Source organism: Oryza sativa, chromosome 11 (assembly GCF_034140825.1).
Source record: "Oryza sativa Japonica Group chromosome 11, ASM3414082v1".
NCBI lineage: Eukaryota > Viridiplantae > Streptophyta > Magnoliopsida > Poales > Poaceae > Oryza > Oryza sativa.
The window spans coordinates 5527970-5553159 of NC_089045.1; the positions used below are offsets into that span (position 1 = coordinate 5527970).

At 37.2% G+C, this 25190-nt stretch overlaps 2 protein-coding genes across 2 annotated transcripts; one reads left to right on the forward strand and one right to left on the reverse strand.

Moving 5' to 3' along the window:
• Positions 1-7577: 7577 nt before the first annotated feature.
• On the forward strand, positions 7578-11101 carry LOC4350036 (transcription factor CSA-like). Its single transcript, XM_015760389.3, has 2 exons — positions 7578-8120; positions 10140-11101. Exons 1-2 carry the CDS (start codon positions 7940-7942, stop codon positions 10760-10762), a joined length of 804 nt encoding a protein of 267 aa, XP_015615875.1. The 5' UTR covers positions 7578-7939; the 3' UTR covers positions 10763-11101.
• Positions 11102-16825: 5724 nt separating this feature from the next.
• On the reverse strand, positions 16826-21120 carry LOC107275476 (probable indole-3-pyruvate monooxygenase YUCCA10). The gene is made up of 4 exons (XM_015760664.3): positions 20443-21120; positions 19899-20138; positions 19664-19786; positions 16826-17005 (listed from the first exon to the last, which is right to left on the reverse strand). The coding sequence occupies exons 1-4, from the start codon at positions 21061-21063 to the stop codon at positions 16826-16828; spliced, it is 1164 nt and encodes a 387-aa protein (XP_015616150.1). The 5' UTR covers positions 21064-21120.
• Between the last annotated feature and the right edge of the window lie 4070 nt (positions 21121-25190).

Genomic DNA, 25190 nt, shown 5'->3' on the forward strand with positions numbered 1-25190 from the left:
GCTAGGATCCTGAATTAGTTGGGCAGTTGGGCCTACATGCTTTTACGAATATTTGTTTGACGAAAATTATCAGATTCAGATTGCTGAATAACAGTCAATCCCTAGTGGATTCTCCATAAAACCCAAAGTTATTATACATCAATGGCAATAAAAGGAAACGTAGTAAGGTTAATTGCATACGTTATTTGTAGATTCTGAATTTCTGCAATGTTATGGAAACTTAGCTATAAGAAAAACGATGTGTCTCGTAAGATTTCAAGTGTATCCATATATTGTCTAATGGGGAACCTGAAATTCATCTGATGGAGTCTGAAATTTCCTTAGATATGGGTGCACTTAAGAAACTTCCTTAGATATTTCGTTATGGGGATTCTGAAACTCTGAATGTGATGAAAACAATTTCCTAGGTCAGGTTCTGCAGTTCTGAATATACTGCAGTTTACTTGCAGTTATGCAGTTTAGGAGGCAATGCATAACTATCTCTCTGTTTTTTTTTTCTGAAAGTAGGAATGCGTAACTGTCAAACTATTTTTCTTACCGGCATTGGTAATGTTAACAGGTTCTTCTCCCAGACTAATATATTTTTTTACTGAAATCTCTTTCTCTGCAGTCTTGCACAAACAGTATCACTAACTGAATATCATTGCACCCGCTAACTGTTGTCCTCCAGCATCGGTTCATGGATCAATTGCTTCTTGCAACTGAACACACTGACACAAGAAGTTGAGAGCCTCTCTCTCTCTCTCTCTCTCTCTCTCTCTCTCCCCCACATTGATTTATTTCCCAGTTTTGGAAGCCTGCTAGTTCAGAATTCAGAAGACAGCTTACCGTGATTGGTGTATATATCCCTGCTGATTGCAGGCCAATGCTGTAGTAGCTGGAAGCCTGAACTTTGAAGTCAATGCCAATCTGGAGTTCCAAACCTGAAATACTCCTAAGCTCTAAGCAACAACATTCTACATTCTACAAGTTACCAATTACCAGCATCTACTGTCTGCAGAATTAACAGGGTGTGATTGATCAGATCTGTTAACTATTGCCTTCAGAGTTCAGACACAGGAGATCAACATAGACATATTCATATACTCTTTGCACATGCATTTGCTTTTTCACAGAAGAACAGATATGATCCATGGCAGGTAGAGTGGTTTAATGATCTCTGACGACATGGGAAGAATCCTAAGTTTGGGCACCAGTTAAGGTTGCCAACCCCTAATAGCACCTGACTCCACTGCATCACCAATGGAGGCAATACTTGCCACTGCACATGTTGCAAAAATGATAAGCAAAAGTGGAATTCATTCATGACAGAACCAACATAGTTTCTTGTTGCTTTCATGCATCATGTGCTGGCAAGGCTGGCTTCATGAATCTTGGCTATGTTTTCATCCTGTCCAAAAAGAATCTTGATGAATAATAACAATTAACAAAGTAATGATGATTGTAATTGGAGCCTTGTGTGTGGCTCTATCTACCTCTAGTCTCCATGCATGTGATTATATGGAAATATGGTAGGGATGGCTGTTGCACCAGTGTTGCTCAGGAAAGAGATTAAAAAGATTACTGATTTTGGGAGTGGCCGGTGTAGCTCACCACTCATATGCTTCTGGCTATAGCTTCTTCTGACCAAGATATGTAGCATGGTAAGGGAGAAGCAAATTGTTGGAGTGGAGTGAAGCCTCTCTAACCAATTGGTTGCAACCTTCACTACTTCTGTACCTTTTCAGTTGCTTGCCTGTATTTCATTGGTGAAATTAATATAATTGAGCTGCACCATATGTATATACTTATCTAGTGGGAAACCTGAAAACCTGTAATGGCTGCAAATTGATATGCAAATTATAACAGATTATGGAAATTAAGGAAAAAAAAACAATATTTGTTGTTGGAGACTTGGAGTTCCCTTTCACTTTTTGTACTGAACTTGAATTTTGTATTTGATGTATTTATGCTGGTGACTGACAGTTCTATGAGAGGGGACAAATCAATATACCCTTCTCTGTATTTATATGAGACTATATATGAGAGAATGAGAGATAGAGAGAGAAATATATTTGGGAGAGAGAGTTAGTTGGATCAAGGTCGACTGTTCAGAGCGAACCAGACTAGTTTGGTCAGGCCTTGGTCAGCTAAGTTAATCTACTACATCCTGACCTAATCTAGTACATGTGTTCTTATGCAATTCAGTTAATTAGGCTTGACTTGGTCACTTCTGAGTCGTCTCAGTTTAGTTACCATAATACACCAGATACAGTAAGAAAACAGTTAAGCTAATGACATAAATATGAATTATGAAAATTTGGTGATGAGAAGGGAATTGTTCCTGAAGTTTCAAGACAAAAAACAGTTAATGCTGTGTATTAATTATTAATGTATTGTGACTGGAGCAAGACATACGTACGTACAGTTTGGATAAACAACTTCCTCTAGAAGTAAACTAAGTATATTTAGTAGTCACTTGAGTGATTCTGTCAATGCTATAGCCACCAAATCTACTAAAAGCCCATTTCTTTATTCCATTATTTTGCCTGTTTACACCAAGTGCTAGCCAGGACAAACTAACCAACCAAGGACTAAAATTTGTTGATAATTTACCAGGACAAATTAAAGTAGTAATTTGCTAGTTCATGAACCAATTAAGCATGGTTAAGTAAGTCATGCATATGGTACAAAATGGTAGGTTATATTGTAATCATCATAGTTGATTTGATCAAGCTAGTGAAGATTACGCGAAAACCATCAATAAATACTTGACACGGTAACATAACACGAGCCCATGAGAGAGAATATATATATAATTCATGTTTTTCTTGCACTTTCTTAACAGTTCATGCTATTATATATGCTAGATTTTCAACATGCACGTGCAAGTTCATAATTATAAACACGTTCACAAAATGTGTTTAATTTCAGGTGTAGCTGTGTTGTACTGCATCTGACCTGGTCAGGACTATTAATTACTCAGGCCAGCCATATACGACTAACTACACAAAAGAGATGAAATGTTCAGACACATGTTTTAACTCTAGTCAGTTAGCTTATCTGATTGATTAATCATCCATCCAATGAGCTCAATTGCTACCAAGAAGCTTAAGCTAGCAACCCAATCTTACTAGCTAATGCCCACATATTTACACTAATGAGGAGTAAAAATAAATCAGCTGTTCTATACTTAATCATGCATGGTTATAATTAATCTTTATTTTCTTAAGCATCCTAATCTCTCGGTAGTTGGGACAGATCGAATAGCTTATGCTTAGCTTGTTAAGGATGAATACGAAAGCATGTAGTTTTGAGGAGTTCGTTTTCTTGTCATTCCCATCTCTTCTTAGGATTGGTTGCAAGTCCCTGTCAGTGCTGGAAATAAATCTCATGCCTTTTGGACATTAACCGATTGATCCAACCGTGCATGCACACTAGCTAATGTTTTCTAACACCTACGTCATCATGGAACCCTAATTGAGCTTGCAGCATACGTGTGTTAATTAGTTCTTTCAACTTAAACCAACCTGCTGATCGAGTCAATGTGCCGTTTGACGATCACAATTTGTAGACGAATGTTCATGTTAGTATTCCTAAATTACACATGCTATTATTCTAGATGATGGATAATATTTTTACTAATTTGTATCTAGCAATACTTTATCCATCCAAAAGTCATAAATATTTTCTGTTTTTTTTTATAAATAAGATGGTCACATATTTGTAGTCTCTTCGTGCATCCAAAACTTAAATGGAGATATTGCATTTATATTTTGCAATGCTAGATTAAATTGTTAATCGAAACCCGAGCAACTATCTTAATACTAATTGGTTACATACATGTATATAGTTTCTTAGTCTTTGTTACATGGTTAATTTCTTCTTAGTCTTGGTGGCAAAAAGAAATATGCCTTGGACTTTTTTTATAGAGGGGGTATATATATATATATATATATATATATATATATATATATATATATATATATATATATATATATATATATATATATATATATATATATATATATATATATATATATATATATATATATATATATATATATATATATATATATATATATATATATATATATATATATATATATATATATATATATATATATATATATATATATATGTATGTAGGCTCATAATATGGACAAATAATATTCAATTATGGCTGAAATTAGTAGCATGGCCAGCTAATTTTTTAGATAATTAATGGTTAGCTAATATATAAAGTGCAAAATGTTGCTTGCATATACAAACCACTGTAGATATATATGTACATACCATATTAATAATGTTCAATCTTGCAAAGTTAGGATACTTTTGGTTAATTCTCAAGGATAACCATGCCATAACATGCATCTGCTGAGGACAAAACAATCCTTATTATTACAAACACCTTCCTGAAGAAACAATGGTTGTTCGAATGGATATACATATATGTGAATATGACTTTTATTTAACTAATTGTAGGGTCTACATTAATCTCTTCAATTGTGTGGTGGTTATTTTGTCAAAGCTCACAATCTTTTACCAAGCAAAAACTTCTTCTATACTACATTGATCCAGAGAGATAGCTTTCCGACTTTTTTCTTTGCATCTACACCCTTTTGATACATCACTAACAAACTTTCCAGGAACCAAAACCAATTCCAAGGCAACAAGGTAAAGCTACACCATTAACATATGCCAAGTCAGAATGACAAAACTAACTTTGATTATTATGTACTAAATTATTGCTCATATATTACCGGCTGTTGCGAGTGCGTTTTCATGTTTTCTTGAACGGAATCGGGGACCAGAAATCATATACAATTCGTTGTTAATAGGTCTTGGTCTCTTTTCAACATCAGTATCTCACAGGTGAAACTGCTTTGACTTGAAAATTCAGATGCTATGTTAATTTGGATGCCCATTTATGCTAAACCAATGCAACTGATTTGGCTGATTGGTTGCTTCCAGGAATGTGATGGTAGATATCATTGTCAATCTTATAGATAAGCTAATTTGATAACCAGAGAAATTATGATATTCCTTGGTGGCTTAAATAGTTTTGAAAATTCAACTGTTGTCAACATTTCCTTCGAAGGTCTATTTAGCAAGAGCTAGCAAAATTACTTTTTACAGAATGAAAATGAAGAAACACGGATTATGTATACATACTGCAAATTTAGATTTCTTGTATTTTTTGAATATTGGTTGCATCAAATTTCCTCCATTTGCTTTTGTCTTGTAGATTTTGTCCATTGTTCCTGGGCCCTACTTGTCCTTTTGGAACAGACTTTTGGTTGTGGCTCATTACTTAGCCTAAACAGCTTCCTGTTTTTGGTTGCATATAAACATGTGCATGCCTCTCTAAAACTAAACAAAGTGACAAGAATTATTATGAGGACATCTGTTTGGGAATCAAGTATGGAATCCCATGATATAGATCAATCAGTTACCACCTTGGATGACAATGTTGAGAACAGCTGCAGACAAATTAAATGCAAATTATACAAAGAGGGCATGCTCAAGCAATTAAATAACCTCAAAATGACCCTATATTAAGCTCATAAAAATGAAATTAAATGGTATATCTTTTGTGCAGTACATATGTTATTATATACTTATTTTTTAAAAAAATTATAGAGAGATTTTATGAAACCACGAGAAAGGGTATATATACACGATATATATATATATATATATATATATATATATATATATATATATATATATATATATATATATATATATATATATATATATATATATATATATATATATATATATATATATATATATATATATATATATATATATATATATATATATATAGACACACACATGTAGTTACATGTGTACATCAAGCTCATCAATTACAATGCAGCCAGTGCATAAATATACACATATATCACACTGCCAACTAACTGCTCTCTGATCACATCCCTTGTACATGCATGTGTTGCTCCAAATCTCCCAAACACAATGAACAGAGCAGCATGGAAGATTGAATGCATCCCTTGTTTCTGCGGTGCATCCCATGCTGAAAAGACTGCAAATTTGGGCTTTTCGATCGATCAGGATATGTATATGCAGCCAAGCCAACCACCCCTCTGTGTACGCTGCCTCATTGGCCATTACTAGGGTTTCTGCTTCTGTTGGGTGGCTGTAATGGCAGAGCTCGAACGGTTTACCTCCTGTGGGAATGTATGGGCTCATAGATGTTGACCATAACAAACTTTTGCGACGAATTCAAGAGATGATCATCGATTTGCATTTGCAGTATATATACAATGCAATAAGCATGTTTTTTTTTGACATGGACAATAAGCATGTATTTAGAGCTTTACAAGTTGTGTGAGAGTACCAACAATTAATCGAACATAGGTTGTCGCAATCCGTCCCGCACAATTTAATCGTGGAGAGCTAATTGAAGTTCATTTGAAAGTATATAGGTCTTGTTTCTATTTGATATATCTTTGCAAATGAAGAGACTGATTGTATTTGAAAGTACACAGGGTAAGAATGATCTAAAAAAATTGAAAATCTTTCCGCGAACACGCAAAATGATTGCATGCCAATATATTAGAAGGAAAAGAGTTTTTTTTGTTATGCAAGGCACTCGTCCAGACAAGCCTATGCCAGGAGGTAGAAAAAGGAAAAAACAAAAGCTGCAGCGAGGTAAAAAAAACTTTACAAATCTGATCAACAATTAATTAATTAATCTTGTTGAATTTCCTGTGCAGTTACGCAGATTTATATATATAGACTTAGGTTCATTTGGAGGTATAGTTTTGAGTAATATTTAACTAATCTAATAGAATTTCCCACGCAGTTGCACAGAGGTAAGATCAAAGTACATTTGCATTGAAATAATAATTGCAATTAATATACACCTCCTTGTGTCCTTCTGTTTGTAATGTGATATATAGATTTATATATATGCATACATTTGTAGTGTAAAATTTTATCAACAGATGAATATTTTAAATTTGCGTGCCATATATATATGTTGATCACTGACCATACATTTCATCTTATATATATATATATATATATATATATATATATATATATATATATATATATATATATATATATATATATATAAAATAAGAAAATCTGATGCGTAGAAATGTTTCTTTCAGACATATTACCAATGATCATTACTTATACATGTCCACGGAGAGACGATTTCGTTTTCTCCCTAGATGCACAAAGACGTAAACAACACACGAGCATGGTTAGATAACATCTTTAATTAATTTGTTGTTAATTAACAATATTTCGATGATGATGTCTCCTGCTGCATGCATAGAGAGAGAATATTGTTGGAGAAGTTAGAGAGGAAGTACAAGGCAGAAGTAATCAAGGGATTGGTTTGTGTTTGATGGGAGCTGTGAGAGCAGTGGTCTTCAGCGAATAGCCAAACAGGTAATCCAAGTTGGTGAGAGCGATATATATAGATATACTTAATTAACAACACACACACACATACATACACTTATATATAGAATGTAGATTAGAAAGAAAGAGATATAGGTAGTGCCATACAATTATATGCTAGTTATTTTGATTAGGGTGCAATTAAGCTGCCCAAACCTTCTTGTCATGCTAAACTAAACTAAAGAGGGACCTATCATCCAAACCCTAACTAGCTACCCCAAACATGTGTGTGTCTCTCTCTTGTATATATATATGGGTATGGGTATCCTAACACTACCCATACCCCTTCTCCCTCACTCAATCTCCCATTTCCCCTCTAATTCTACTTACTTAAGCTAGCTAATAATTAGCCCAAGAAAAATCCCCTCTCTCCTCCTCTCCTCTCACTTATCAAGAGAAAATCATTTTGGGATCTGAAAAACAAAGATAGATATGCAAGATAGCTAGCTAGCAAGTTATAGTCAAGTTTTGCTTGATTTCTACTCGATCGATTCGATCTCTAGCTAGGTGAAGGATCATGGCGTCGTCGTCGACGACGAACACGTCGGACGGCGCCGGGAAGCCGGCGTCGTCGTCGTCGTCGGCGTGCCCGAGAGGCCACTGGCGGCCCGGGGAAGACGAGAAGCTCCGGCAGCTGGTGGAGAAGTACGGCCCTCAGAACTGGAACTCCATCGCCGAGAAGCTGGAGGGCAGATCAGGTTGGTGTTGTTGGTTAAACTATAGTTGTGTGTTGATTGATTTTGATTTTTTTTATCTCTTAATTTGGTGATGGTTAATTTTTCTTTGATGGTGTTGATTAGTTTGTTTCATTTCTGGTGCTAGATATATAGTTGCAAAGAAATTAATGCTATAGGTCTAGTTCATCTACCTAGATTTATTTGGTTCGTTGTTCTTTGGTTCTTTCTCATGGAGAGAAGATGAGGATTTATATTTCTTTTGTCTAGAAATTGGTAGATGGGGATTATATTTAATTTTGTGTTCAAAATTTTGGGGGCATATGTACATGCCTGTTTGGTTTGAATCGGATCGAAATCTTGGATGCTATGGTTGGCATATGTTATTTTTTGTGGGTGTATTAATTGTTGTTAATTTGTTCATTTAATCGGAGAGAGTTGTGCAAAAAAATAGTTTTCTTGATTTGCCTCCAATCATGCTTGTGTGTTAGTTTGTAAGCAAAATTTCTGTGATGCATATACTTTAATCTAACCTTTTGAAAGAAATTAGCCATGCTCCCCATACGGTTCTTTGTATTAATCTTGTATATATTTATGAGCGAGCGCTTCAGTTTTTCTAATTAATTATTTTTCGTATTTATCTTGGAGATAGAGGAATACAGTTGTCTGGTTAATTAGAGCTGAGGGTTAATTTCTTCCATTTATACTACTCCCAAAAAAGACCGCAACCATATTTTATCAAAAGGATAATATTTTCCAGTAATTACTAAAGGCCAGCTGGCCATTTAATTTGATCGTCTGTCTAATCTGAATTACTAATTAATGTTGGAAGTTTTGCATGTATTCTAGCTGTTTCAATTTTCCGATCAAGCTTATTACTTATCTTTGTTGTGATTCCTCTTTCCTTGTTTTGGGATCCTCTTTCATCGATTTATAAGTAATGTTATTATCAAACTGGTTATGCATGTCCAGGGATACTAGAACAAACTTCGTCACGTTTGGAATTATGATGTCCGTTTGTTTCATTTCCATCTTCAAAATCAAATTAGTTAACCCAAAACGTCTTTCAGAGATTTTTTTTAACTATACTATTAATTTATTGATTTGAAAATTAACAACAGTTAATTAAATACATAGTAGTAAAAAATTAAATAACAAAAAACAACATAATAAAAAGAAGAAATGAACACGCTTGCATGCATGAGCATGAGCATGCGCTCGGTAGTTCATACGACCCAACCATGCATGCATGTGTGTGTCAAGAGTTGATCACCTACACGTACACATGCTTTTCCCTAATTAATCTCCACCATGCCATCAGAATATAAGCCAAGTTGACCATATATTTATCATTTGCAAACATTGCTATGTGATTCTCCAAGCAGAGTCAACATATTTATTTCTTTATCACCTGTTAATTATTGTAAAAACAAATTATTATTATTATTATTATTATTATTATTATTATTATTATTATTATTATTATTATTATTGACCAATTAGTTATTATCTTTTTTAATATAAGACGCTATTCACCTTTTAATAGATGTTTAATCATTCGTTTTATTCAAAACTTTTATACAAACATATTAAAAAGCATATCGCATGCTTAAACAAACTTTAATTTTTTTCCGACTGAATGCTCAAAGGACCTTTAATGAGTTATAATAAAAAAACTGATAAACACAAATGATCAAACATATAAAAATATCACTAGCGCTATATATTAAAAAACGAAGGGAGGTAGTATAATAATAAATAATTGTGCTCGATTAAAATGAAAAACAATGTAATTTTTATACAAACATGAAAAATCATAACTCGCGCTTAAACAAACATTTTCGGACTAAATGCTTAAAGAACCTATAATAATAAATCAAGTTTAACTTTTTAATAAAACAAATGATCACACATATAAAAAATCATCAGCGTTATATATTAAAAAAACTACTAGTAATAGCAGTAATAATAAATACTAATAACTGTGCTGAATTTAATTGGAGAATAATAATAATAAATTGTAATAAATATATTTGGCTGCAGGGAAGAGCTGTCGTCTCCGGTGGTTCAACCAGCTGGACCCGCGGATCAACAAGCGGCCCTTCACGGAGGAGGAGGAGGAGCGGCTGCTGGCGGCGCACCGCCACCACGGCAACAAGTGGGCCCTCATCGCCCGCCACTTCCCCGGCCGCACCGACAACGCCGTCAAGAACCACTGGCACGTCGTCCGCGCCCGCCGCTCCCGCGAGCGCTCCCGCCTCCTCGCCCGCGCCGCCGCCGCCGCCGCCCACCCGCCGCCGTTCTCCTCCTACGCCAGCCAGCTCGACTTCAGCGGCGGCGGTGCGTCATCAGGCGCGCGCAATAGCTCGCTATGCTTCGGCTTCGGCATGATCAACAGGTCGTCGTCGTCTTCTTCTTCTCCGGCGGCGGCGCCGTTCTTGATCAAGTCGTTTAACGGTACGAGCTATGGTACGCTGCTGCCGGCGACGACGTCCATGGCGGCGGCGGCGCAGCCTGTGTCCACCATCACCTTCTCCTCCACTCCCATGAGAGAGACGCTGGAACTGATGGATGCCGGCGGCCATGAGAACCACGGCGACGTCGACGGCGGCGGCGACAAGCGGAAGGGCGTGCCGTACTTCGACTTCCTCGGCGTCGGCGTGTAGCCGCCGTCGCCGGCGGCGGCGAGCCGGAGATGGATCGATAGTGTTATCCAATGGATATGTTGTTAGAGAAGAAGCTGAGATTAATATTTGTTGTTAATTAATGATCAATCGTAATTAATTAGGCGTCGCATCTTAATTGCATGCATGCACTAGATCAGGAAAAAAGGGTAGCTAGGGACATGCATGCATGGCCACTAGTGATTAAGGAGAGGATGAATGAAACCCCCCTTACAACTTTGCCAAATAAGTTTTTTTAAAAAATTCAATTTCCTATATGAGGTGAATCGATTAATTAATTAGCTGCTCATGATACAAATTGTTGAGCTTTTCTCTCTGTTATATATATTCTCTCTTTCTGAGGTTTCTCTTAATTTATCTCTTGAGTGTTGTCAACTCCAATTATGCGAGATCTCCTTCTGTTGATCAGTAATAATGTCCTAAGAAACTCCGTAATTAAGCTTTCGATATGATCGTAGATATTGGCATCATAACAGTAATTAAGCTTCGATCATCGATCGACAAATTAGTCAAATTATTATTTTCTTGTAAGGAAACTAAATTATTATTGTTAATATGAACATATAATTAATTACAACCTATATATCCTGTAAAAATTTAACTCTTAAGAACACTGAAAATTAACTTAGTACATACATGGGCATGATGTGTTAATCTCCATTTCGTGTTCTAGCGAGCTAGTCTCTAGAAAGATTCAGAATATGTTAAACCCGGAAGGCCTTCCACACTGCTGGTACAACTTACATGGGTACTGTGATGTTAATCCAATCAAAACTAAATTCAGCTTTGGACGATACTAAATTAAAACATGCACTACTGTGTTCATTATCCTTTGAGTAGTAGTATTTAATTTCTTTATTTATTTTGGAAGCGAAATGGTATGAAGTCATGTCATGAGACGCATGCAATTATTTGAACACAACAAACAGCTAGCTAGCTAGCTCCCCAAAAATACTTTCACCCGACAAGTTTAATTTAAGAAGTAAATTCGTCCAACCTCCGGTTTAACTTATGATGCATAATTAGTCGCCTGCCATTTCTGTTTGTTTCTTGCTACCTGTTTCGAGTAAAAGTACAAGTGACCAAACATTCGTGCAGAGAGCTCAAATCTGAAAGAGTAATCATCTTCAATTCTTTGACAATTATATTCAGGTTGTTGCAACTCCTTGCCATTTTTAACACATATAGTATACTGCATGTTTTTTGGTTACTGCAAGCAAAGGAGAGAGCTATAGATCAGACAAGTAATATATATACAACTGGGTTCAATTATTTTGTATCTCAGGAAGAATGTTTAACTAAACATGTTGGTTAAAACATTGGGCATATCAGATGTGTAACTGTCATCTCAGATATGCATATGGCCCTAATTAACAGAATGCGTAATTTATATACATCCAAGTCAACAGCGACCATGAATACATTTGGTGAAAAAAAATGACATCTGTTAGGATGGTAGTTGGGATTTGGTGTATACTGAAACCTTGGGTTTGTATATATCTTGAAAAAATAACCAATCAAAAGTGGAGTGTTGACATGCTTTAATTAATTATATATATAATGTATCGGTGCCTGGTAACTCTCATGGAATATTAAGAATTTCAAATTAATGTACATATATATAATGAGCAAAAAAAGGGATATTTTTTCTTTTGCTATTAAAGTGCTAAATATCTAATTAGTTATGGACTAGTAGAATGCAGACCAAGGAGTGTTAAGACCTTATTTTTGGCTATAAAATAAAAATCTTATTTCGGAAAAAGAAATACTACTGGCTAGTTGTGTGTTGATGAAGGCAAAGTATTTATTACTTGTGTGGAAACATGATGGTCCATGAAGCAAACTTTATATGTAGTGACTAGTGAGTAGATAGGGATGAACATATATGAACTTCGAAATAATGTTTATTGACTCCTAATTAAGTCTTAATCAGCCACTACAGAAACAGATTTAAAGCCGACCAAACTATATGTGGCAACGACATTACTAGTTCATCCTCGCAGACAAATAGACATTTTCTGTTGAGAGAGGGGAGGCAGACAAACTCTTCCAACGCACTAAATTCAGTAATAACTATAATAAAATATATATGTATATATCTCTGGGAGTGCAAAATTGCATCCTAAACTGAAACATAAAAAAACATGAGTAATGCTCCGGTGCAATCTACTTGCAGTATTCTACTCCAAGTAGAATTAATCTTGACTGTTTATTTTAAAGGACAGGTAAGTAATCTCCTAATATCGTTTAGGGGTAATTTTGGCATGGGATGTTTTCTTCTGTTCGCATCGTATCAGGTCCGAACTCCGTTGCACGCAGTCACCTCGCTATTCCTCCCCCGGCCTCGCCGCCTTGTCCGCCCCCTCCGTCGCCATCCGTATTCCCCGCCATCACCGCCTTGTCCGCTTCCTCAGTCGCATCGTCCGTCTGGGAGCGGACGAGTGTGGTGGCGTCCGAGCGAGCGACGATCTTGAGCAGGTGTTCTGGCGGTAGTAAAAATTCCGGCCTGGGCTTCGGCGGCAGCGTCACGCACGCACGCAATGTCATTTGCTTGGCGGCGGCATCTCGGCTCATTCGTCTTCTTGCCGTTTCCGATCACTGTGTTGTTTCATGGATTACATGGATCGATTAAGATCTTGCACGACCAACTCCGATGAGGATGACATGCTGATCGATCTATGGATCGGAAAACAATAATACCCCTTCGCGAATTATTTTTCCTGGACAAAAACACCCCTCCACATTTCTACTTCCACTAATTCTGATAGGAGTAGAACTAGATCTTAATCCTATAATTAAATATGATCAAGGGCCTAGATTACTTTCTACTCCGAGTAGAAAGCACCGGAGTAGGACACAGTACAATATTCTAGCCAGCTATTGTTTCCTCTAAAATTTTTTAAAAAGCGTTGATCTTTATTATATTATATCCAGTTGAAAAAAATATATATAATCCAATCTTTTAGGATGAATCATAAATTCATAACTTACATACAAACTTGAAGGGGTCATGCACAAACAAATATGCAGAGTGAAGTAGTGAACTAGCTAGTACCGCGCTGTATATATTCCTGTGTACCCTTACTCCCAAAATGTTTCAAAATGAATATACGTCGTATATTGGGAAAAAAAATGAAGTATACGGCAACGGGTCAGCAGAATTTACCACATTTTAGCTCCTAAATAGCCATCGGAAGGCTTCAAATTGGAGCTTATTCAGTCTATGAATCCAACATGCATGTATTGTTCAAAATTTCAGCTTATTAAACCACATCACTTGTTTTCTCTTAGGCCTACATAAGCCCGGCCCAAGATAGAGGTACTGTGGCTATGAGGCTATATCTAGCTCTGTAGTATCGGCAAGAAGGCATATTTAACTATTGCAATTCTTTATAGGCCCTTCTTATCCTAACTACATATGTGTTTCTTATACATGCCTTTTCCTCTTAATTAGTGAAACTCTATAAGTACTAACTACATATTTGTTTCTGAGATCATATATCTCTACTAACTAATGATGAGATGAGATGGGCATTCATGTTATGTTACAGTCCATTGCATATAGGATATATTGTTCCAAATTAATACATCATGAATAATTATAGCACATTTGCACCCAGGCTTGGGCCTAATTAGGCTGGCCCATCGTATGTGACAATCTGTTGTGGCCTATCTGATAGCAGCCCAGCATGTAGGTGTAACATTGAGCTGATGTAATGTACATCGGCAGGTCGACGCCATCGGCAAGCCAAGATGCCTCTCTCTAAATAATTGTTGGGGCCCACAAGGGGGTAAAATGGACATTCACGCTCTTCACCTGTGCTGGCGGTGTGAGTTGACGTGTCACGTTAGCAAAAGTAGCAAATAGTTAAAAACATTTTCTCTCTCCTATAGCAATTTTCTAAGAACTAAGAATGACGGTTTGGAAAGGTTTCATTCTTAAAAGTGGTAAAATAATACAAATTTCCCTCATAAATAATACGGAAAATTAGTTTACTGTAATCAAAATTCTCGCCGCTTTAGACGTTGTTAATCTACACCACGAACTTTCAATAGTATAACACAAAAGTTATGAACTTTCAATGGTATGAAACAATTTTGTTATAATTATATTTCTTCATAATAAGAATTTATCCCGTTGCAATGCACGGGCAACTTTAGTAGTTTATCATGGAAGGAGTATCACAAAACTAAACTATATGTTTAGCTCCAATTTAATTAAAAATACGTAAGACCTTTACAACTCAAACTTAATATTGTTACTAAGGATTTAAGATCTAAAATCTGTGATTTTGTACTAATTTTATTATTAAATATGTTGTTTTATGATATTTAGCTTAAATTTATAGTTTTCTAATAAATTTAATGTTAAATCTGTAGTTTTGTGCTACAACAACTTAAATTTATAGTTTTATGCTACAACATCTTATATGTAGTTTCATGATAGTTTGATCAAATATCCGTAGTTGAACGAAATATTCATCATCCAACTTAGTGAACATAGAGTTTGCGCTTGGATTGATCAAGAAGATCACCAGAATAATGAACAACGCGAGCAATGGTATGGCTTATCCATATTTTTCTCTTTCACAAATTAAGTGAAGAACGACGTACATAAGTACACCGACATATATGCACTCACCCTGAATTTGCCTTCGTTAAGCTAGCAAGATGAACATACGAAGGATAGGGATAAATTTGCACAAAACTCTACTGAAGCATATGTGCGTAATTATGAGCACCACAATTTGAACTAATTCCCTTGACACATAAAAACCAGAACTTAGAAACATGCCAATGGTGCTTCCGCGAAACATGCCAATGGTGCTTCCGCAACTTTATAATTGAACTCTTTCTGTGAAAGTGTAATCATGCTTGTTTTGATTAATTAATCTTATTATATTTATGTTCATGCATTAACAAAAAAATAGTCCATCATGTCAACACTCGTTCCTTTACAGTACACCGTACTATATATACATGATGAGATTTGCTTCGGTCCAACAAAAAATACTTCAAGGTACCGGGTACCTCACGGTACCAAATTGTTTCCGATCATTAGATCTAACAACACCTATCTCATGACTAGCTAAATCCAACGATCGGAAACGATTTAGTACCATAAGGTATCGGTACCCTGAGATACTTTTCGTTGGACCGGAGTAAATCTCATACCTGATACTAAGTAGCGGTTCATATCCAATCTACGCTACTATAATCCCCACTGCATTTATTAAATGCTGCCAAATACCATATAATTATAATTCTAATATAGTTGTGTTTATATTTGGAAATTGTGTTATAATGTTAATTTGGAAAATATAGGGAAGAGGCATGTTCAAGCACATTAATTCATTTCCATTTACAGCAGTAAGCCAATGAGATCGGACATATGCCTATATAGGCAACAAACATTGCTTGTTTTAGGCTAGACGGAAAAAAATGGAATGCTTTCACATCATTATTTCTGAAATTACCGTTGTATATAAATGTAGAGTCTATATGTTTTCAAAATTTGCACACATAAAAAATTGCCGATCATGTAGGCTCGGTTTGCATTGCAACCACAAACTGACATATATATCCTATTTTAATTTAATCATCATCCACTGCACCTAAATAAACATAGAGTTTTGGCTTGTGGTTAGATAAGAATTCTTGGAGAGCATTTAGTACTATATGTCTTAAACTACAAAGGAAATGAGGACTATGATTTACTCGTGTTGTTTGTATAATGGTTTCTGATGATATAAAAACTAACGATTCATTTGGACTAAATTATCCCAGGGCCTCACATTGCGTGATGTGGAGGAAAATGAAAAGTTTGAGCATGCAAATTCTGATTTTGTTGGAGGCTTCAAAACCATGCATAGTGCACACTTCTCCACATAAAGAGACAAGCCGTTGTAAACAATAGCTTCCCATTAAACTAGTTTTACAAATAAAGTTGGATTTTGCACAAGCACAAGCTCTCCAAACATAGCCATGCCTTAACATAATGTCTAAGATAATGTAACGCTTATTCACAATAAAAGATAATATAATTTAACAAGACACTTGATCCATGGTGGCCACTATGTGATCTGCAATATTCTTAGCATCCATGGCAATGCCGGCCAATCCTCTCCTTGCAAACCCAGCACAATATAGTCCATTTTCACCTTTCCAATGATTTGGAAAGAATTTCTTAGGGAAACCATCATCTTTAAACATGCTTTCACCATTCTGCAGCAGATAAAAAAGGATTATCCTTTTTGTAATAATGGAAAAAATATATTATGCGCTACAACAACATATCATTATATATGTAATTAAAGAGAAATGAAAAAAAAAAGAAATCCCTTCTTCCTATATACAGTTGATACCTACTAGCTATAAAACTGCTTTAAGAATTAGCCACGTCATCCCAATTAGCTGAAACTGTTAGATCTTAAATCAACTGCACATGGCGCTACCATCTACGCCAATCAGCCCCAAATAAACAAATAAACAGGTTCCCGTCGTCGGCCCGTTACTAAAATCCAGTCGCATCATGAAAGCCACTTAAAAGAGGACTTACGCACAAAAAAAACGTCATCACTAATCACTAATGTGAAGATCAGAGGTCATCCTTAATTCCATTTAGAGCAAGTTTAATAGTATAGCCAACTACTAGATCCAATTCATCTATACTCAATCTAATAGCTCATTCATACAATAATTATATACTACAATATTAATATCTGGTCCCATTTATTATACACACACTGTGTCTTAGAGTCCGTGTTATAGCTGGCTACAAATCTGTAGCCCGCTCCTCTTCTCTCTTCTCATTTATCTTTTTAAAATACATTTCAGCTGGCTTATAGGCTGCTATTGTATCTGTTCTAGATCTCCAATCTCCACCTAATTAAACCTCTCCCAATTAATTCATCATTATCGTCCACCTCGACATACACAGTAGCAGATATATACCAATCTATTAAGTTTGCAATAAAATAATTTTAGCCGGCCTTGTGCTAATTAAACTTTGTATGGAGGTAATGGCATTCCTTGGCCTTCCTAACATTTATCTTAATCAAGTTTATGCCTTAATTACCCTACCAATAAAATGAACCGTTACACATATTCATCAATTAAATTTTTTGCGTGACTTTTCCTTTCATCTCCCCTTTTGATGTCCTCATTTATATTTATGTCCATAATATATAAAATGTCTTAGCCATCGTAGAACCAATTCATCGTGAAACCCGTTGCTACCCGGAAATGCTACCTAGCGATCGCTCGCAGATTCTCCCTCCCTCTAACTGGTTTCTTTTTTTTGTCACGGTATTACTTTTTTATTTTAGTAAATTTATGCGCCTAAAGTTTGTACACCTCAATTTTACACATCTAAAGTTTAGAGACTCAAAGTTTATAAATCAAAAGTTTATATATCCGATTCAAATTTAATTTTAAATTCAAATATTTTTTTATATATAGTATTTCTATACATCTAAAGTTTATAAACCTAAAGTTTATAGACCCAAAGTTTATAAATCAAAAGTTTATATACCCGATTCAAATTTGAATTTGAAATATATCCGATTCAAATTTGAATTTGAATTCAAATATTTTTTTATATATAGTATTTAGATACATCTAAAGTTTATACACCTAAAGTTTATAGACCCAAAGTTTATAAGTCAAAAGTTTACATACCCGATTCAAATTTGAATTTGAATTCAAATATTATTTTATAGACCCAAAGTTTATAAGTCAAAAGTTTACATACCCGTTTCAATTCTAAATTTAAATTTAAATATTTATGGTGTAGTAGGAAGAGAAAAGGAGGAGGAGGAAGGGGGGAGAGGAGGGAGCGACGGAGGTATAGGGGAGGGGCGGGTGATAGCTGGTGACCTCTTCTACTTTAATTTCGCGAGGCATTGGTTTTTCTACTGAAGTTACTATCACGGGCTGTCACTAATGGTTTTCTTGATATCTTTCGTTCGCTGCCAAGGCCAGGCTACCGTGTTTGCTCCTTATATGATGCGTAAATTATTCTACTCCATCCCAATCAGTTTTAATTTTACTCACGAATAAATACTCATATGCTACTATTTTGTCCCTTCTTTATGTGTTTTTGTTTCTCTGTTCTTCTAACCATAATCTGACACACTTCAATTTTTTAATGCTTATATCATAAACATATATCTTGCTCATGTTTTTTTTTTCAATGTTCCTTACGGAGCACTACCTTAGGTCATCCCTAACCCAGAAACTATCAAGTAGTTTTCATACTTACTATACCATATAGACACTATGTGTAGAAACTTTGTATACAATGGATAGTGTCTTCAAATTAAATTCTCATCCAATCACTTCTCTTCTCTCTCCTTTTATCCACCTATCATCTTGTTTTTATTCTTGGTACTTGTGTAGAGATGGTTTCTTGCATGAGAAATGATTTGTTCATATTTTTACCTCTCTTCTCATTAACTTTCTTGCCACGTAGGATTTTTGCTTATGTGGCAATGTATTTAATACTATGGAAACTAGATGACATGAAGGGTTGGGGATGTCTTGCTATTTTTTTTTCTAGAAGGCCTGAAAGGCCTAACTTTATAAGCATGGAAGTGATGAATGTCATCGATCTTTCTTTCTAAAGATCTGGCTAAAATCAATAACACTTGGAAACACATTACCCAATCCAACCAGCAATTATTGAATTTTTCTGTTTTTAAAAGAGTTGAAAGATGTATTTAAATCACAACTATTAGTTGCACATAATGTTGATGTGATGTACAATATCTACGTGTATATACAAGCAGTCAGATGCATGTTACACCTAACGTTTTCTATCTATCATATGGAAGTCCCGCAGCAACGCGTGGGGTCTCTCACTAGTATCAATAATGTTTGTACCTTTAGCCATGTATTTACTGTGCTTTTGTAGCCTGTTGCAAATACAATGGCATCAAAAGGAATTTGCTTCCCACCATGAAATTCAATACTATTTGTTTTTATCTTCGATATTCCTTGGAACACCTAATAGAGAGATGAAAAAAATAGTGTAAAGTTTCAACATCAATTGAGGCCAGAAACTTCACTAGCAACCCTAACTTAATTTTATATCTGAAGAATATAGATGAATAATTACTTTGATAACTCCTCCTTTGATTAATCTTGCAGTCCCTACATCTATGACGGCGGACCGGCCAGTTTGTGATTTCAGTAAAAGAGGACCAATTTTAGGCCTCGTAATACCATGTTTTGACAAGTCTCCAAAATAAAAATTTGCAGCCATCACAAGAAGAGAATCCGCTGTTGTCACTGTTAGCCCTAGATTTTGGACCACTGTCATCCCAAATCGTATTAGTTCTTTGGTCATGATGTGTATCTGCATTTAGATTGATATGTAACCATTAGATAATCATCATATTAGGAAAAAGTCTCTAGCTTGAAAGTTAGAACATGACAACATTGGATTAATATTTAGAGTTAATCACATTTTTCATTTATATTATCCACATGTGTATGTGGTACCAAAGACAAAGATAAAGTACTACATGAATAAATCCTACTTATGAATCGACAACTGAATTAATGTATTCTATCATTACTTTTATAGCAAACATGAAACATAGGTATGAATGCATCATGAAATGTAATGCAAGATAAGTAAATATATATGATGTACATACCGGGCTACGAACAACTATGGAGGTGTGGGCTCCATGCGTGGCAAGATCATAGGCGATCTCCATGCCAGAATTCCCGGCACCGACCACAAGCACATTCTTCCCGGTATAGGCTCTCCCAGACTTGTAAGCCGACGAGTGAATGGCTTCTCCCTCAAACCTAGTGAGACCAGGAACTGGTGGAATGCTTGCCGCACTGTTCTCGCCAGTGGCCACGACAAGGAACTGTGCGGTGAGCCTTGTCACAACACTAGTGTCCGTGTCCCGTGCTAGCACAGCCCAACGGTTCTTACCTCCATCATATATTGCTGACTCGATAGCAGTGTGGTACCTTGGTCGTATCCCAAACTGGTCAGTGTAGCTATCTAGGTACTCCACAAACATATCCCTAGGGATGTATGTTGGCGTGCCTACAGGATACGCCATGTGTGGCAGCTCACAGAACTCCTTGGCGAGGTGCAGCTTGAGTCGGTCATAGGCACGGTGGCGCCACAGCGACGCGGTGCAGGACTCACGCTCGACAATGACATAGGGCACATGGCGCTGTGCGAGGCACGCTGCTGTTGCCAGGCCTGCTGGCCCCGCACCGACGATGAGAACGACCACCTCCTCCACAGCCTCCATTGCTAATAATCACGTAACAGAATGTAACTAGTGAGCAGAAGTAGCGAGAAGTATAGGTAATGGTGTTTCTGTGGTACATGCTAATGAGGGCTTGGGGGTATATGTAGCATAGAAAGTGGAACGGATTCACATTGCTAATTCTTTTTTTATCCCATTCGAATGAAATTCTGGATAAATCCAATGCATGCATTAAATCCGGCCAAATGCCATATAAGTTATAATTCTTCTGTAGTTGCGTTTATATCTTGAATTTGTGTTATAATGTGAACTTGGAAAATATTGTGACAAGGCATGTTCAAACACATTAATTAATTTCCAATAACAACAATAAGTCGAGGAGAATGGATGTGCCTATATAGGAAACAAACGTTGGTTGTTTTAGGCTAGAGAAAAAATGGGACGCTTTCACACCACTGTTTTCGAAATTACCGTTGGATATGTGCACTCTATTTGTTTCTAAATTTACACCATATAAAATTGCCGATCGTTTAGGCCTGGTTCATTGTAACCATAAACTGACATGTATCATATTTTAATTTAATCATCACCACACCTTTATAAACATGGAGTTTTTGCTTGTGGTTGATAAGAATTCTTGGAGAGCATGTAGTACTTACAAGTTTAAAAGTTTAAGTACACTGGTAGAGAAACCCTTTTTACTCCCTGTTGGGAACCCCTTTAGCCCCGGGTTTCCAACCGGGAGTAGCAATCCGGGACTAAAGATGCCCATCTTTAGTCCCGGTTGAAATAACCGGGACTAAAGATGGATATTTAGTCTCGGTTGGTAACACCAACCGGGACTAAAGATAGGGTATCTTTAGTCCCGGTTGTTATTACCAACCGGGACTAAATAGGATAGCCAGGTTTTTTTTTCCTTTTTTATTTTCTCCCGAATCTGGGTGGTATGCATATCTTTTTTTATTTTCTCCCCAATATGGGTGGTATGCATATCCCAAATCGAAGTAAGATCCCAAGTCCACATTACAAATTTTAAAGTTCTAAAAAATTACATCACAAATCCTAAAAAAAATTACACACAAATCAAATTACATCACAAGTTTCTATAAAATTCATCACAAATACATCACAAATTCACATCAGACACAAATCAAATTCATCATATGTTGCTGCAATAAATCACAAATTCTTAAAAGAAAAAAAAAACAACAGAGGAGCCTGCCGGCCGCTGCCGCCTAGCCTCCACGCCAGCCGGCCGGCCACCGCCACGCCGCCCGCCCGCCGCCGCGCCGCCACGCCACCTCCCCTCCGTGCCGGCTGGCCCCCGCGGCGCTGCCCGACGCCGCCCGCTGCCGCGCCGCCACCGCGGCCCTCCGCACCGCTGCCCGCCTCCGCGCCGCCTCCCCTTAGCGCCGGCCGGCCCCCGCGCTGCCGCCGCAGCCCTCCGCGCTGCTGCGCGCCGGCTTCCCCTCCGCGCCGGCCGGCCACCGCCGCCTATCCCTCCGCGCCGCCGCACCGGCCGCCGGCCACCGCCCGGCCCGCTCTTGCTCCAAGCGGCTGGCCTCTCTCGCTCCGATCCAAGCGGGCTAAGGAAGAAGAAGAACTAAGGAAGAAGGAAGAAGAAAGGATAAGGATAGGGAGTTAGAGAGGAAAAAAGAGAGAGAAAGAGTTCATTGCGTGGACGGGAAAAGAGGATAAGTAATAGGGATTATATAGTACGTGTTGATTTTTATTCCCGGTTAGTAACTCCAACCGGGAATAAAGTTAGATCTTTAGTCCCGGTTGGTGATCCTAGCCGCCTGACATGGTCTGACATATAGACAACCGGGATTAAAGATGATCTTTAGTCCCGGTTGGTAACCCCAACCGGGAATAAAGATCATCTAGTCCTGTTACGCTTATAAACTGGGACTACAAATCGTTTTTAGTCCCGGTTTTTAATGGAACCGGGACTATTGTGGATTTGGGTCGACCGACCAAAGATGGTTTCTCCACCAGTGGTAGTTCTTATCTTCCTCAAGTTAAACCAGAAAAAGTATTATCTCCAAAACCAGCGATCAATCCTTTCAATCGAATTATGCTCCCATCGTCGTTGGTGAATGGAGTCAAACCAAAGTAGAAGAAAACATCGTATATTAGCGGACCTGTAAATATGTTATTAGTCCATAGCTTACTACTACCAAATGAACTCATTCTAATAGGGACACCGCAGCAAGGATAGCGCACCAACAAGGAACCTCCAATGCGATGTCTTCAAAACAGTTGCGACATCTTGAATGTCACATCACTTGCCTTTTACCCAAAAAAGTCCACCCTATGGTACGGATAACTGAAGGGACTAGGGGCGAACCTAGGGGGTGTGCCGGGTAGGCACCGACATACCCAATTTTTTTAGAAAAATACTAGGATGTAGTATGCAATCAAAGGACATAAAAATGGAATCCTCTCAAAAAATAGAATATAACAATGATCATTGTTTGTCTGGAGATCTTAATCGTCAAGAAATCAAATCAGGGGAAGAGGAAAGTACTAGATGAAGAGAAATGATTGGGGGTGGGGGGAGGGGAAGAATAGCTAGATAGATTAGGACATGGGATTGATTGTTCTAAATTTTATAGATTTTTCATGAATTATGGACCACATTTGAATAGAATTTTGAAAAATTCGACTAAAATCTGCCAAATTCTTTCATTGTAATTGGGTGTTTTCTTTTAAAAGGATATGTGGTGGAGTGATTGCTAGAATGGGCATACCCAGTACAATTTTTCTGGGTCCGCCACTGGAAGGGACATCATGGCATCGCCTTCAAAGAAGGTTTGTGGTGTACACAGATGGCATGTTTGGAAGGAATCACTTGTTTTTGCTAACTAGAAAAACCAGATCGCCAACCGCCGAAAGTTGTTTCTTTTTCTCGTGTCAAGTACTTGCCTGTTGTCCTCTACGAATGTACAATCGACTTTATGATACTCTTTTTTTCCTTTCGGATGTAAAAGACACGCACATACGAGAACATACGTACGTGCAGGCAGGCTGAGCATGCCTTCTTTAACATGACGAACACACGAACGCTAAGAATAAGATACATATTCATAAAATTCTATGAGCATCAGGAATCAAACTTACATGGATTGAGTAATATGAGTGATTTTACGGTGGGTATCAGATAGAGGTACTACATTATCTCAGATAGCCGATAGGTATCAAAATTAGTTCAAATTTTGATACTCTTAAGGAACAGACCATACAATTTCTCCAGTTATATACCCAAAAATGACAGATGATAAATTTGGGATGATGCCATCTCGGACAAAATTACCCTTGGAGTCTTCTGCCTCCTACTAGTGCCACTCTTCTTGCAGCGGCTAGAGCACGAGGTCAGCAATGGATCCTGTCGCGTCAAGCTGATCTCCATCATCACTCTGCCAATCTCTTCTTCGTTCTCTTAGTAGGGATGCAAGCGGGCAGGCCCGTGAACCCACTTATAGTCCCGCTTGCACCGGCGCTCTCTGGTCAAACCCGGTCTTGCGGATGCCAAATCTTGGATGGCCTCTACAAGATGGAACCTCTATGACTTAGGCTTGGTGATGCTCAGACATGACGTGTGGTGGTCGTCGGTAAACGCATTGGCACGGGAGGGAGGAAGAAGAGGAGCCCAACGGCAATTTTGCCCGGGATGACATTAATCCATCGTAGATGTTCTGATCAAGAATGACATTTTATCAAATCCATTTTGTGAAGTGGTATTTGAGTGAAACGCACATTTAATTAACGATAGCATACCCCAAATTTCTTTGTACCACATCAGAGCACCACACATACTTGCTGTTTTCTGCTTAACGAGGATCAAACGATTGAAGTGGACAGCAGGACAAGACATCTGCTGGTGAAGCTCTCATGAAATCGATGGGTACGTAGGAGACATTATTTAGTAGTTAGTACTCCCTCCGTCCCAAAATGCATGTGTCTATATTTATAGCTAAAAATGCTTATATGTTGGGACAGAAGGATTACTCGCTATTAGGCGCTGCGTGTTTGTCGAGAGCTGGAATTAAATGTATTGAGCTTTGTAATCGTGCGTATTTTGATTAATCTTTGATGATATATATATATACTTGTGTTCTCTGCTATATAAATAGCCGATTTGGCCTGGAATAGAAGTAAAAACAACA

Coding starts and splice junctions, on each gene's coding strand:
- LOC4350036 (XM_015760389.3), top strand. CDS start 7,940: ATGGCGTCGTCGTCGACGACGAACACGTCGGACGGCGCCGGGAAGCCG. Junction 8,121..10,139: donor GAAGCTGGAGGGCAGATCAG/GTTGGTGTTGTT, acceptor ATTTGGCTGCAG/GGAAGAGCTGTCGTCTCCGG.
- LOC107275476 (XM_015760664.3), bottom strand. CDS start 21,063: ATGGAGGCTGTGGAGGAGGTGGTCGTTCTCATCGTCGGTGCGGGGCCA. Junction 19,787..19,898: donor TCAAAGGAGGAGTTATCAAA/GTAATTATTCAT, acceptor TCTCTCTATTAG/GTGTTCCAAGGAATATCGAA. Junction 17,006..19,663: donor CAGTAAATACATGGCTAAAG/GTACAAACATTA, acceptor TATCTGCTGCAG/AATGGTGAAAGCATGTTTAA.